The following is a 15,491-nucleotide window of genomic DNA, read 5'->3' as shown; positions in this document are numbered from 1 at the left end:
TGTTCAAGAACTGCTGGTTTTGTAAGTGATTGGCACTGTTTTTAGTGAATTCCACCTTGGGGTAAGGTGAGACTGGATGTAGCTCTGTATGAGTGAACCAGTATAAAAACGTGTGTATCTTGCATTCTCATCCCTGCACTCTTTTCTGATCTTTTGCTTAATTCTGTCAAGAACTAAATCTGTTCTTTTTAAATTGAATCTGTTAATTCTGGGTTAAGTGAAAACTGTTCTTCCTGTCTTGTTAAAGTTTTCTGATCATAAACAAGGTTGCTGCATATAATGGCTTAAGTGAATTGTGAACAAACTGACCATTCATTAAAACCTGAGAAAGGATCATACTTCTTGAAATCTTGTGTTGTGTAATTTTGGTTGATCTCTAAGCATAGCTATATCCTTCATCCTCACAATATTAAGTTGATCTGGTTCTGTTCTAATTCTCTGCTGATCACAATTTTACAGTGAACAAAATTCAAATTGTGCCAATACTGCTCTGAAGAATCAATCTGTTTCATGTAAAAACAATCTGTTCTTCTTGCCTCTGGAATACTGAAAAATTGTGTGTTCTTGCGAAAATTTTATAAGCTCAATTCACCCCTCCCCTCTTGAACTTAGACACTAATAGACCCAACAGTTTGGTGTATGTGTCTTCTCTTTGTAAATGTGTTTTATCATGAGCCTTGTGACATTTGATTGTTAATATCATTGCACACACGGTTTCACATGGTCTTTTAACAAGTTCTTGTGCTGATAGACCTTTAAATGTCTTTCTAATAACTACTGCACATTTAATAACTTGTTTATAATACTTAACACATCTTATAGTGTTTGTTATCATCAAAACACATAGACATTCATATCATGAGATCGTTTGATGGGTATTAGATTGTCTACTGACTTAATAATCTCTCCCTTTTTTTATGATGACAAAAACTATAAGTTTAAATAACTCATAAAAGTATTAACAAGCATATTATAGATGTTTTACACAACATATAAACATTTTGAGTTTATATATATCACGTAAAAGCACATTATAGAACCATATCAACATAAGCAAACAAAGCACAAGTAATTTGTATGTGAATGTGTCTGCATTCAAGTTGATATAAGAAATTTCTCTCCAAATTCTCAAACACTATTTTCAAAACTTATCTATTGTCTCCCCATTTTGACATCATCAAAAAGAGTTCATAGAAAGAAATCACCATTGTTGCGAAAGAGGATTGAATTAACTTTACTAATCAAGAGTTAACTCCATTAAACATGATTAATACATCTTAACCCGTTGAAATTAGGGAAAGCACATGAGTAACTCCTTAAAATTAGGAAAATGTAATGATTACATGTGAAAAACAATGATGATTTGGAAAGGGAAACACATGTGGCGCCTTAAGAGGAGTTCCAATGGACACTAAATATTTTTGAAAGCTTTAAGAGTCAAGTGGAAGAGTTTAACTAATCCATGTGCACATGAAAGTGACATGGATAGTTTAGAAGCTCCAAAAGGCATTCCTAACTCTCATGCAATTCGTCCAAGTTCTCTCAAGTGTTAACCATCAAGTTCTAGCCTCTCTCAAGTTTCCTTAAAAACTAAGAACTACTCATGAACAATCCTCTAATATCTTCTTCCAAAGTCTTGAGTCCTCCTCTAGTTAGTCTCCTTCAGAATCTCCCTCTTATTTCTTCTTCTTTATTTTTCTTTGTCGTGTTTTTTTAATTTTTATTCTATTAATCTCATTTTCTCTTTCTTCAACCAACCCTTCTTCATCTTCATTTACATCACTTGAGATTGGACTTAGCCGAGCTTAACCTACCCTAAGTTTGACTTGACAGAACATATCACAGATCTAGTCTAACTTAACATCACTTTGACATAATATGACTTGATTAATCCAACCTTATATAACTTTGGTCTAACCCAATTTAATTTTAGACCCAACCCAACTTGATCTTTCATACCTTAAGTTACCCGACTTAAACTTTTATAATTTAAACTAAATTAGACTCACCTCAATTTTCAGTTATCAAAATTCAATAATCCAAATTCAATTAAATGAACCATATGTAAAATTTAAAAATATAAATTTGAAATAAATATACTATTGTATGCTTAAAATAATACAAATTTTATTTAAAATAAATAGACTACTGTATAGTTAAAATAATAAAAATTTAAATAATTATAAATTAATTTAAATATTTAATTTTTTTTATAATTCACATCAGTAGGATATATTTTAAATCAAACGAAAAACATCTCTAAGAATCTATCTATTAAAAATATAAGAAATAAAATAAAAGTTTCAAAATACACAGCCTTGGTAACTAGTTCAAGGGCATGTCCCACTCCTGCTGGTTTATCAACAGGACGTCTCATACACGTCACCAACCACTTGTATGACATTGATCGGTAAAGGATAAGTATGAGTTTTAATGTACACATAAAAATATCCACTAAAAAGAACAAAAAAACTAGTAAAGGATAAGTATGAGTTTTAATGTACACATAAAAATATCTACTAAAAAGAAAAAAAAAAAGTATATACCGAGAATAATGCTTTAAAAAGGTGTCAAAACAATATTAATTAAAAAAAATATTTGTAAAGGAGTATACAGTAAGAAAATCTAAAATGCTATGACCAATGGTAAAATACACAAAACTGCACTTCTAGTTTCTAAAAAGTGAATTCGAGAATCTAAACCACACAACAAAGTGCAGATACGCAATCGCTTTCTCTAGCCCGAAACGACGACGTCTTGATTGGAATTCGTGGAGACGGACTTCAACGGAGGAGCCCCGGCATAACGGGTGGAGAAATTCCGTAACCCGTCGTAACCTTCATCGTCGAAATCCCCGCTATGCCCATCGTCGAAGTTCAAGGCGTAACTAAAGGGGTCGTACTGGTATTTCCCCGGCGCGTGGCGCGAACCACCACGGCTCCGATTGAACCGTCGGATGAAGTTCTTCCACCGGGGACCCGCCGCGAGCTCTGACCACTCGCGCACCTTCATGAAGGCAGTGGCACCGGGAGACCACCATCGCCGGCCAGCAGGGCTCCCGGTCGCCGGTTGCACCTCGGAGTGCGAATCAGACAACGACGGCGACGTGACACGCTCCCACCACGCGAATCCGACGCTGGCTGATCGGCCCCGGGAACCGAAACAGCAGGTGAAGCAGAAGCTGCAGCGCGCGTTGGCTAAGAGAGAGTTTGACTTCTCGTCCCCGCTGCCCGTTGAATCATGGTCTGTGAGCTGCGAATTGGACATGACAGTACCGGTTGTTTCTCTCTTTCAGTTACAGTGTGTGATACCAATGCAACAGAAGAGTGTCTAATTAATATACTACAAAATGGATTAACCACAATCAGTGACTTAGTCAGCGCCCACAATAAAAGTGTGGCTTCACAACGTTAGTTTTATAAATGCTGCTTCTTTATGGTTTTCGTAATTGGGTAAGAAAAGGGTGTGGGAGCCGTTGAAGTTGAAGACATTTTTGCAACGTTGACAGCATATGATGAGCTGGATCGTATATTATTATTAGGTGTCAGAGTTCGGTTCTCATTCTCATACATATCCACTTCACAGCTGGATCCATAATTATTACATTATTTATATAACTTTTTATTTTTGTTTTCTATTATTAATAGAAGTACTGCTAAATTTATAAAAAATAATTATAAATTAATCGTTAATAAAATCAGGAAATATTTCATACTGATAATAAATGATTACTTAACAATGATTTATAAAATTATTAGATAAAAAGAAAAATATTTAACAAAATCTATAAATTTCGATTAATAATAGTGTGTTTGAGAGAATATGTTGTCGTTATTTTTTAATTGTATAATTTAATTTTATAGAATTGTTTTTATTTTAAATAGCTGTATAGATGTTGAATACTATGTCTGTCTGTTGTGCGGGAGAATCCTAAGAGAAGTGAAATGACTGAACACGAGTCAACCGACATCCAATAATTTATTTCACTGACTAATTTATCTATAACAGATCATGTGATAAAAAGATTACAAAGCTGGAATATTTTTCATTATTTCATAATATATATATATATATATATATATATATATATATATATATATATTTCATAGATAGGGTAAATTGTTTGGTGAATTTTATTTTCGTTCGTTGTAAAATGTTTGTATTAGCAATTTCTGCAATGAAAAATAAATTAGGTGATGAAATAAAATAAATAAATAAGTAAATATAAATTATAAATCCTGTTTGTTTATACTGATAATTTTAACTGTATAGGGTTTATTGTATAGAAGAACATTAACCCATAAAAGTAAACAATTTCAATAAAATAGATAGATTATGGGAGATGAAATTTACCAAACAATTATAAATAACTAGAAAATACTGAATAGAAAAGTTGTAAATAAAGTGAATAATACACTTCTCATTAATTAGTCACTGTATGTTTTATGTATAAGAAAACTGAGTACAATGTGTTTCGTAACAACCTTAAACTTCGAGTCAAACTTTTATTTATAAACTTGGGTATTTATAATATTCTTTTTTATGTAACACATGTAAGATTAAAAGTATACATACTGTACAAATAAAAATAGACATTCATTTTGATCAATAAGATATACCATAATTGTTACACTCTTTTTTATAGTAAATATTAAGATAACTTCACTCGGAGGAAGAAAACCATATTTTCTTAATATCTTTATTAGAGTAGTTATCATATTAATCAATGTGTAATTTTACATTATTAAATTACATTTAGGTCTGAAACCTAAAATTTATTTAACATATCACATTATATAATTAATTTATATAATTTTCTAACATTTTTTTATTTGATTCATATGGAACTATAAATTTCATGATTTAATAATTACATATAAATTTCATGATTTAATAATTACATATAAATTTCATGATTTAATAATTACATGAATCATAAAGTGCATTAAAAAGGTCTTAGATCAATTTATCCTATCATGAATTAAAATTAACTATGCAAAAATAATAAGAGTCATGATGGTTACAACATAACATAAATTTTAGAAAAATGTATATTAATGAGCTTAGAGTGTCAAAAACCATTCACAACAACATTTAACATACACTAGTAGACATAATATTCTCAACATGGCTAGTAAATGTTTTGGGCGATAACCCTTTTGTGGTGCCCTAGCAGCTACCAAGTCTCGGCAGCTTCCTCATCTGTAAAATTCGTCCTTAAATCAATGTAGTCTCGAACCTCCACTTGGTCCCATGCAAAACCAACTAAGCATCCGTCGTGCGACCTCATCTGATCGGGGGATAGCCTCAAGTTGAAAACATGGACCAAAACAGCACATCAGCCAAACTCCCTTGGTCAATGAGAGCCCGATACACCTTTCTCCCTACCATAACACCGGATATCACTACCGGGTCGTTGTCGTGAGGGACCACACCTACCAAGTCTGTCTTCGTGAAAAAGAGATATGGATATGGCGTGTCATCGTGACATCTTGCCTTCAGTGACATCACTGCCCTTGCGTATCTTTTGTGTTTGGTAGCCATGCTACTTCCTCCAGAAAACCCACCCGAGATCGTATTTAACTCGGCGTGCACGGGGACCTCATGCGCTTGGTCCCTTAGAACGACTTCCTCCTATGGTTCTCCTTGGTCGGCTTCGAGATATTCTTTCAAGAAATAGTCCTTCAAAAGCTTGGCCAACTCGTAGCCTAAAGCCATGCACCGCTCAATACCATGTCCGAATCTCTTGTGGAATTCGCATCAAATATCTTCTTTTCCTCTCAAATTTCTATAAGCTTTTTAGGGGAATCTCAACTTTTCAGCCACTACTGGTATACCTATCAGTTCCTTGTACGATATGCAGAACTTGGGACAGACTTCCTCCTCTTTACCTTTTTCCTTGAATTCCCCTTTCCTGTAAGGGTGATGTTTGGCTTCTGTCTTCTTCCTAACTGAGGTCTCATTAACCCCCATAGGCTGAGAAGCTTTGCTGACTTCCTTTGGCTTAGTCAACCAAGAATGCGAACCGTTGTTTCTAGCTGCTACTCCTTCTTCGGCATTAATGTGGGCGACTACTCTTCATTTGATTTCGAAGAAAGATTTTGCAGGGCTTCTGATTCCTTTATCGCAGAATGGTCCTGAAGCGACCATTTGCTCAAAGGCGGACACCATGACGTTCTCATCATGAGTTTGTAGTTTCACAGTGAGAGCCCAAAATCGGATTAGATAATCCTTCAATGTCTCCCTTTCCCTCTGGCGCACATTGAAGAGATCATATAAGACTGGGTGCTTGACCCGGTTGGCATAAAACTGCTCTCGAAACAATTTGGCGAACTGTGCAAAAGAGGTGATATGGCCATCCGGGAGTCCACTGAACCACTGTATTGTCGTACCCATGAAGGTGCCCATGAACATCTTGCACCATACTGCATCTGACCCACCCAAGATAATCATCTAGGCATTAAACGCAGTGAGGAGATTCCTGATGGTCTCCATAAGCTGCTGCAATGTGGGACCCTCACCTCCTTCTTGTCCCAATGGCACTTGCCTCGTATTACGTCGTCTCAACTGTTTTCAGTGTAAAAAAAATGTGGACCTTCTATAATAAAAATGAAGAACTTGTTCCTCATCTCTGTCTGTAAACTCGAACCAGAATGTGGATGGGATCAAGTTTTAGCAAGCCCCACAGTGGGCACCAAATGTTCTTGTCAGTTGACGATTGACTTCAGGTTGAATAACCCCTTCTGTATCTACCTCTTATGGAACCGATTCCATGTCGCACTAGAATAAGGCTCCGTTGAGACAGAGGACGCCTATATGTTGATTACACTCTGACGATCAAGTCAGCTAGGGCTCACCGAAAGTAACCAGTTAAGAAAGTATATAAAAACAGCGTAATTTTACCTGGAGACTTACTCTCCTTTTATTGTCGCACATGCAACATGCAACCATTCTCCCTGGGGATAAGAAAATCTTAACTGAAAATATACTAAGTACGTTAATCTTTTATCTGTAATAGAAGAAATCACTTGCCACGGGCACCAATGATCTTCAGGTGCCATCCGCAGATCCACTTTCTGTTACCAATGCATCTCCCTACTTTACTAGGGTTAACAACAACTAGCCACGTGTAACAGATATACAACAGAAACATGCAACATAAAATATTGTCACATACTCACAACAAACATGTAAAATAACAACAGTATTACATTCACCGTTCCAAACATATTTATAAGTAGGTGTATTTATAAATTACTTTGCATAACGATCCTACCGCGCACTTTGAGCCTTCCTGAAAAGGGACCATCTGCATGGTCTCACCTAGACCCAACAACCAAGTTGACCTTACACAACACAAAATAACCGAGCACAAAAATACTTGGTCAGTAATGAAATTAATTTATTATATATATTTATTATTTTATATTTAATATATATTATAATTTGTAATGAGATTAATTTATCATATATATTTATTATGTTAGTTATGTTTCGATTAATATAATTTTTTTAATAAATATAAAACTTGTGATAATATTTTAGGAAATTACATACACGTAAATTTATGATAAAATTAAAATATATATATACATAAAAATACAAGTTTATGATAAAATTAAAAAATATATATACACATAATGCCTGTCTTTTTGCTAGTTTAGTATAAAAGGAGAGTGAGATAAAATGTGTATACAAAATGAGAAAATAACTGAAACAAAATAAAGTATATGATAAGCAAGTATAATTTTATATTTAAATCCTTACAACACCTTTCTCTCTTTTTCTTTCTAAAATTAGAAGAAAAAAGTGAGGTGGAACAAAAAAATAAACCTTTTAATCTTTTCCTTTCATTTTTTCTTCTTCCTTCTTTTCTTTTTCACCTAAACCATATTCACTGAATCCAAGTTTCGAAATTTCAATGCATGTTTAAAAGGAGGTATTTAATAAAAAATTAATCAAGTATGAAAATAATGTTGCATGGGATTCAGGGACCCATTTCTCCGAAACAAAAAATATTAGATTCTGAATGACATTAATGTATACATAACCCATCAAATATACAACCAATGAATTCCTGGGAAGAATACCTAGATTCTGTATCTATGAACATATTCAGTATCCTTTCAGTGCTACAGGTACACCCTTTTGTCCCCACCTACCAATCAAAAAAATCAATCTCTCTAATTCCCTGTGTTCAATTTCTGAGACCTAAAGCTGCTAGCAACATTTTCTATAATCAAAAGTCAGATTCAAAGTTTTTTCCCTTAAACCATGCTTTTGTACATCATACCAAAAACAACCAATCAAAACTGTTTCTTTCTCCTGTGCGGATGCCTACACAGCTAAAATGTACCTTTACTTTATAGGATATTCTCAAAACATACTTCTCCTTTCTCCAAAGGGGTTTCTGTAGAATATCTTGATTTAGGCACTGAAGCAGAACCAAGACCCTCAAGTAATGACATCACATCCATGGTGTCATCAAGGTAGTATCTAGCCTTGCTTGGTTTTTGTCCAACAGTGCATGCAAAGATTTCGGGTGCTGAGAAGGAGGTAGCACTGTAAGGTTTGGTTAAAATGCTCTCAAACATATCCTCATCAGACCTATCATCACCAATGCACAGTACAAAATCTGGCAATTTACCCTTCTTGGTTAGGGTAGAAAGAACTTCCTGTGCAACTAACCCTTTTGTAATTCCCTGTAATGCATTGCTTAGTCAATATCAGATTTTGAAAAAAATAATAACTTGAGATGAGAAGAGATAAGTATGACCTGAGGCTTGACTTCGATAATATGTTGTCCTTTTTTCACAACAACAGGCTCATTCGCAAGTACATTTTCAAGGTGATCCAGCAGCTCCATGGCTTGCCAAGATCCAAAATCAGGATCTGCATCACAGTAATGCCATACCAAGGCACTCTCTTTGCTCTCTACAGAGGAGCCGTCTGTGGCCTCCATATAAGATCTCATCACAGGTTCAGCAATCCTTTTCCATGCAAAATCTGTATCTACATGACTCATTTCCCAACTAGCATGCTTATCCCACCTATGGTAAAAGATCAAACAAGAATACCATCACCTTAAAGAACTTGACAGTGACATGATAACCACTGTGCCATAAGGAGCAGAAACACCCATATATAAATAAACATGTACCACAAGGAGAATTCAAATTTACTCAATACAGAAAAGATCAAACATAAATACCAGTTCTAACAGACAAACCCATGAAAAGCTAAAACACCCACATAAACATGTACTAAAAGGTGAATTCAAATTTTCACAGTACACAACATTATAAGCCAATGCTGTAAGCCCTTGATAAAAGCCACTTTCGTTTTCACTTTTCTTTGTTCTTCTTTTAAGGGGTATATTTAGGTACGGTTGAAAGTCATTTAAGGGAAGTCATTATGATGAATAGTTGAATTTGACATAACCAACTATAAATCACCAACCTTATAAAATAACCATGCTCAGCTGCTATACCAAGATTCTCACACTGATCAAACCATTCACTCAATGAACTTTTTCCCCTGCCACTAACAATAAACACAGTGTTGTTAACATCACTGCAAAGATTATTTAGCACAGATATGACTTCAGGACTGGGGGCTTTCACAATGGATGCTTGAGGTACAACTGTACCATCATAATCTAAAAAGATTGCTCTGCAACTGCTCCTTTTATATGCAGGGACAATGTGGTCTATGGATAGCCTCCTGAAACTAGGAGACAGAGACAAAATTCTGAAGTTCAGACCAAAGCCAATGCCCCAGCAACAGTTCCTATGGTGATCCTTGCACGAAAACACTAGATCTTGCTCAAAGCTTCTAGCCCAGTAGGCCACATCATGAGAACTAACATATCTGTAGTGCTTCTCATGTCGAAGCTGCTTCTCTCCACCAGGCATTGTGATTGCCAAATTTAGTGCTTCGGCTACTGCATCAATATCCCATGGGTTCACCCTTATTGCCCCACTAAGAGATGGTGTGCAGCCTATAAACTCAGAAACAACAAGTGCACTTACACGGGGGGAGTCAGAAGCAATTTCTAAGGCTTCATCCATTTTAGCACTTCCCTGCCTACAAACAGTGTACTTGTATGGAACCAAATTCAAACCGTCACGAACTGCATTCACAATGCAACATTCTGCCAAAGCATAATAGGCTGCCTTCTCATAGAAAGGAACATGGCGGTCAATGATGATGATAGGTTCATAACTTTCCAAACCAAACCTTTCATTTATCCTTTTGGAAGTAATGTAAGCCTCCTCCTTTGCATTGTCAACGTCTTTGTCAGCACTACTTGGGGGGTTTAAAATTTGGATCAGTACTATTTGACCTTGCATTTCCGGATATTGCTGCAGGAGTTGTTCTATGGCCAAGAATTTTAAACTGACACCTTTGAATATGTCCATATCATCAACACCAAGAATAATCTTTTTGCCCTTAAATTGTTGGTGGATTTCTCTGACTTTGTTAGAAGAGGAAGGGTGATCTAAGGCAGATTGAAGTCGGCCCATGTGAATCCCAGCAGGCAAAATTTTAATGAATATTGTCCGTCCAGAGTATTCAAGCCCTATGTAACCCCTTTTGGATTCATGTTCCAAGCCTAGCATTCGCCTGCAGCAGGAGAGAAAATGGCGAGCATAATCAAAGGTGTGAAAACCAACTAAATCTGCATTAAGCAGTGCTTTCAAAATTTCACCTCTGACAGGGAGAGTTTTATAAATTTCTGATGAAGGAAATGGACTGTGGAGGAAAAAACCAAGCTTGACTCGACTACAACGCTTACGCAGAAAAGTCGGAAGGACCATAAGATGATAATCATGAACCCATACATAATCATCTTCTGGATTAAGGACCTCCATGACTTTATCTGCAAATATCTTGTTAGCAGAAACATAAGCCTGCCACTGTGATCTATCAAAGCGGCGATTGCCTGGATACATGGGCAACATGTAATGGAATAGAGGCCACAAATGTTGCTTGCAGAATCCATCATGGAATTGTTTGTAGAGTTCTGGAGGAATAAAAGTAGGCAAGCAGTTGAATTCCTCCAGCAACTGAAGGGAAACTTTATCTTGCTCACTTGCATCAACATCAACCTTCAGAGATCCCACATACACAACATCAGCATCAGGAGAGAGACCATCCTTTAACTGCCAAAAAATTGAATCTTCATCATAACTGAAGCACCATCTGCCAGATACTTTGTCCCTTTTCGCATTGAGAGGAAGAGAATTTGATACTATAATTATCTTGCGACGGTGTTCAGATGAGAAAACACCTGAATCATCATCATTACTTTGTTTACCATCTCCATGAGAAATGATTACTGGATCAGTCATAACTCGCGGAAGAGATCTGGGAGTTCGAGAGAAATTCAGCATATCTCCTGATACCAAGTCTAACAAATTCAAGCATGACCTTGCCACCATCTTTACTTTAAAGTTTTTGAAGATATATATATTAGTGTGATTAAGGAACGGGTATCTACACCTGAAAAGATCTTGAAATCAGCCCAAAGAATGCAGTTACCTGCAAAGATAGAAGAGAAGCAATTATTATCTACATACAATGCACCAGGATAGGACACAGATACATTACACAGTCATACTCCACAAGTTCATCAATTCATTAATTTTCAGTATGTCACTGCTTTCAGTAGATGCGTTTACACCATGGATTGATTTGAAAGAGTGGAACAAATTTATGTTATTTAGACATGAGACAAACACTTGCAAAGTAATATTTACTATGGTTGAGTAATTGATTGTTGAAATTAGAAATCCAACAAGTGGCAGAATCATTAAATCTTACAAATGTATAAAGTAGCATGTTAGGCACATAGCATACGGTTACAAATTCTTCAAGCATTTTTCAGTAATTAGAAACCATTTAATTTAGTAGAAGAAATCAGTAACAATTTGTACATTACATAAGAAAATAGAAACATCAACTTAATTCTCAGTTACTAATTAGAAGAATCAAGATGACTATGATCTAAAGCCGTGATCACTAGATCTTCAGTAGGTTACTTTTACAAAAAACACGATTAACTTTTTGGCTTTGGTAACGAGGAAACTTCCTGGAAGTTTAACTTTTACATGTTTTTCACATACATACTACGGTTTCAACAGGACGCAGAAACCAAATACACGCTTTATGTGTTCCATACTAAGAGCTTTGGGTAGGAAGTCCAAACGAAATAACACGGTATCTCTGCCCCACCAAAATACCACTATATATTCTAAGGGACTACTGAAAGGAGATTATATATCTCCAAAACAGGCATTATGGCATAAAATCCTAGGCCATCCAAAATCTTGGAATCACCACTTTTTTGGTTATTTGCTGCCCACACTAGGCCTATAATCAGGCATGCCCCTTCCTCTGATTCTGGGATGAAATATTAAGATCATGACCTTCTCAATTACAAATTTTCTGTTAACCTTAACATAAAATAAATTGAATTCTCTGTTTCAAGAAAAAAGAAGAAAATCACAGATATAAAAAGTGGGTCCAACACTAGACTTTCAGCAGATTTAGCCAAAAATCCATAATCATCAGAGCAAAACTAAAAGCTATAAAAGATTTAATTGCATATAAGATAAACCACACATTTACCTTAATTTATCTCTGACTCAGGCAATTAATCTCATGAAGGTCTCTTCGAATCCGAACTTTGGTCACCCAAATCTACACAAGCACATTCAAATTTACTCAGAAACACAGAACAACAAACCTAAAAACAAGAGATTACTCATAATAAAAAAACATAAAAAAACCTTGACAAGTATATCTAGATTGGATTTTCACTGAAGAACATCACTTCTCAATCTCACTTTGCCTCTCATATGAAGCCTGTGAACCAGAAGGCATTTAACTCGAGGACGGCTAGGTACAACACTTCTAACCAGGTCACAATTTGTTCCCTTCCATTCAAATATATATCAGTCAATCTCGGGCAAAACCCTCTATTACTTCTCTCAACTAGGAAAGGAAATAAATCCACCCAATTGCTCTAAAATGGAAATAAAAGTGTGTCATTGCCAAATAAATCAGACAGGAAAGGACAGCTGCATAAAAAGTGAAATTAACAAAATAAACAAGAAAAAATGCTTGATTAATGCAATGGTGAAGGGATAAAGGATTAAGGATGGAAACTTTTCCCCCCGCAAACCATATAAGGGAATTTGAAGAAGGAGTCCAATATACTCGTTAATGAGGATAAGCTTAATTATTAAGCAGGCTTTATTTGTCAATTATCATTAACTGTATGAAAGATTTAATTTACAATTTTACATAATGCATTACAATTTTTGTGTGTTATTACAACATTGAAAAGCATCAAGTTAAGAAACAAATAGCAGCATTTTTTCATTCATATAATTCTGAGCAAAATACCTTTCACCAAGCAGCCAGCTCCACCACATGCAAATATCCACAGAATCAAGAACACGGAGAAGAGCATGCATTTACCTTAATAGCATCAAACTGATCCAAGCAGCACAAGAATAACACACACAAAACTGAGAGAGAGAGGAAGAGAATGAAATCAGGTTTCAAAAACTAATGTCCCCGCAATCTCCTGAGGAAGCTAATGGAATGGAAAGAAAGGGTCTTATCTTGGAGAAGATAATTCAAAGAAAAAGTGAACTAGTCAATGAAATCTCAAATAGTCGTTTTACCTTCTTCTTGGGTATCTCAACAACCAACAAGACCTTTGGATATATGTACTGAAATTACTGGAGCGAGAATATACAGGTGTGAACTTCAATTGTGAAAGGAAGTTGCAAAGAATGAAAAGAATTGGTGTCAGTGAAAAGATTGTTTCTTTCCAATTTCTAGATAAATATGAAATACGGGATAAGTGTGTTAGGTTCGAAGCTGGTGAGATTTTGTAGGAGTTTTACGGATTCTAACATCTAAACCGACCCCAAAAGGAAAAATATTATTAATAATGAAAATAGGTGTTAATTAAGCTATGATTTTGATTAAAATTGAAAAAGAAAATTATGTTGGGAATTTTGTATCCTAGGTTCCGTTTGGTTCGGGTGGCTCTGTTTTTTGTCAACTTGGAAAGCGTTTGTTCAACAAAGGATGCTGTCGGAAACAACGGATTAGAAAGTCAGAAAATAGAAGCAAAAATAGTTGGATACATTTTTATAATTTATTATTTTATTATGAAGAGACACAGTTGGATATATTTCAATCTAGGTGGTCTTACGCTGTCACTGTGATCCTATTCCTCCACATGTTACTTCTTCCCAAACTGCCCTTGCAATAAATCCTTGTGCAAGCTATTACTTTTTCATTATTTGAAATTTTCAATAAACATATTTCGCACATTAAATTATTACATAAATATTTTATAGGCACAAATATATTTTATTGCAATGATCTATTTTTAATTGATTTGGTGTATCAATAGGGTTTATGGTTGTTGTGAACATGAATATTAATCAATCTTGTTTATTGGTCTCACGAGATTTACCTTATAAAGTAAAATCAGAAGCTATAATCATTACTTGATAATTCTTGGATTATGATTGTGTCATTAAATGTATGCATATATAGAATTAACTAGGTAATTATTCGAATTTAATTATTTTATTCTCACTTAATTATTTCTTAATGTTAATTAATTTAAAGGATGATATTAGGATTTTATTGTCTTGGAAATATAGTTTTCAAACAAATAGTTTACTTTTAGAGAGTTCTTATTGTGTTTGGTTATAATGTAAAAAATATTTTCATAAATGACAGTTGTTTTTAACTCTTTTGAATATGATAATTTAAAAAATATTTTTTATTGGTTATAAAATTACAATAAAAGACCTTAGAAACACTTCTAAAGCGTCAATTATTTTTTTAAAAATACCATTTGTATATGTTAAAAATTTAAATAGTCAATAGGAAATATATCTTATTAAACACGATCTTTTAAAATAATAATGAATATTAGAAAACTTGTTCATAAATAATCAAACAGTTTTATTGAAATATGATTATGCCAAAATTACTTCAAATATATGAATTGATTAAATTAAATATAAATATGATACATTTTTACCTTTTCTTTTGTTTTTGTCTCAGACATATACTAGATTGGCGTATAAAATTAAATATGTTGTATTAATAAATTATCTACAACATAATGTATTATGTTTTCGAGGTAATACATTACGTAGAAAATGTAGTTATTTATATAAACTTTTTCATAAATTTTTCACTTTTAAGTGGAAAGTCATTATATATTTTTCTTTTCAAAAATCGTATTTTTATGTAAATTAATAAAAATAAATAAGAAGGGGAATACAAAGACCCGAATCATTTTTTTATTTTAATTTTGAATGATTGCTACATATTACCAAAATTTTATCTCTCTAATATGATTTTCTTTTTTATGTTTTCAAAATGATTTTACTCTTCTACCACATTTGGTGGTGTTGAAGAAATATTTCCACATATATTCTAAACAG

At 34.3% G+C, this 15,491-nt stretch overlaps 2 protein-coding genes across 28 annotated transcripts; both read right to left on the bottom strand.

Annotated features, from left to right (window-relative positions):
* Nucleotides 1-2,736: 2,736 nt before the first annotated feature.
* LOC137822354 (uncharacterized) lies at nucleotides 2,737-3,267 on the bottom strand. Its single transcript, XM_068627237.1, has one exon. It carries the CDS (start codon nucleotides 3,265-3,267, stop codon nucleotides 2,737-2,739), a length of 531 nt encoding a protein of 176 aa, XP_068483338.1.
* A 4,731-nt stretch (nucleotides 3,268-7,998) lies between these two features.
* Nucleotides 7,999-14,117, bottom strand: LOC137820312 (probable alpha,alpha-trehalose-phosphate synthase [UDP-forming] 9). Of its 27 annotated transcripts, none has more exons than XM_068624327.1 (8): nucleotides 13,698-13,881; nucleotides 13,414-13,503; nucleotides 12,795-13,030; nucleotides 12,634-12,705; nucleotides 11,506-11,544; nucleotides 9,460-11,401; nucleotides 8,777-9,050; nucleotides 7,999-8,702 (listed from the first exon to the last, which is right to left on the bottom strand). In XM_068624327.1, the coding sequence occupies exons 6-8, from the start codon at nucleotides 11,394-11,396 to the stop codon at nucleotides 8,364-8,366; spliced, it is 2,550 nt and encodes an 849-aa protein (XP_068480428.1). In that variant the 5' UTR covers nucleotides 11,397-11,401; nucleotides 11,506-11,544; nucleotides 12,634-12,705; nucleotides 12,795-13,030; nucleotides 13,414-13,503; nucleotides 13,698-13,881; the 3' UTR covers nucleotides 7,999-8,363. The 27 variants fall into 27 exon arrangements, with proteins under 27 accessions (XP_068480428.1, XP_068480426.1, XP_068480430.1 ...); XM_068624325.1 differs by having other exon boundaries at nucleotides 12,795-12,941; nucleotides 13,414-13,606; nucleotides 13,698-13,877; XM_068624329.1 differs by having other exon boundaries at nucleotides 12,795-12,941; nucleotides 13,698-13,865.
* Between the last annotated feature and the right edge of the window lie 1,374 nt (nucleotides 14,118-15,491).

This window comes from Phaseolus vulgaris, chromosome 9 (assembly GCF_000499845.2).
Source record: "Phaseolus vulgaris cultivar G19833 chromosome 9, P. vulgaris v2.0, whole genome shotgun sequence".
NCBI lineage: Eukaryota > Viridiplantae > Streptophyta > Magnoliopsida > Fabales > Fabaceae > Phaseolus > Phaseolus vulgaris.
This window is presented reverse-complemented; position numbering and strand designations above follow the sequence as displayed.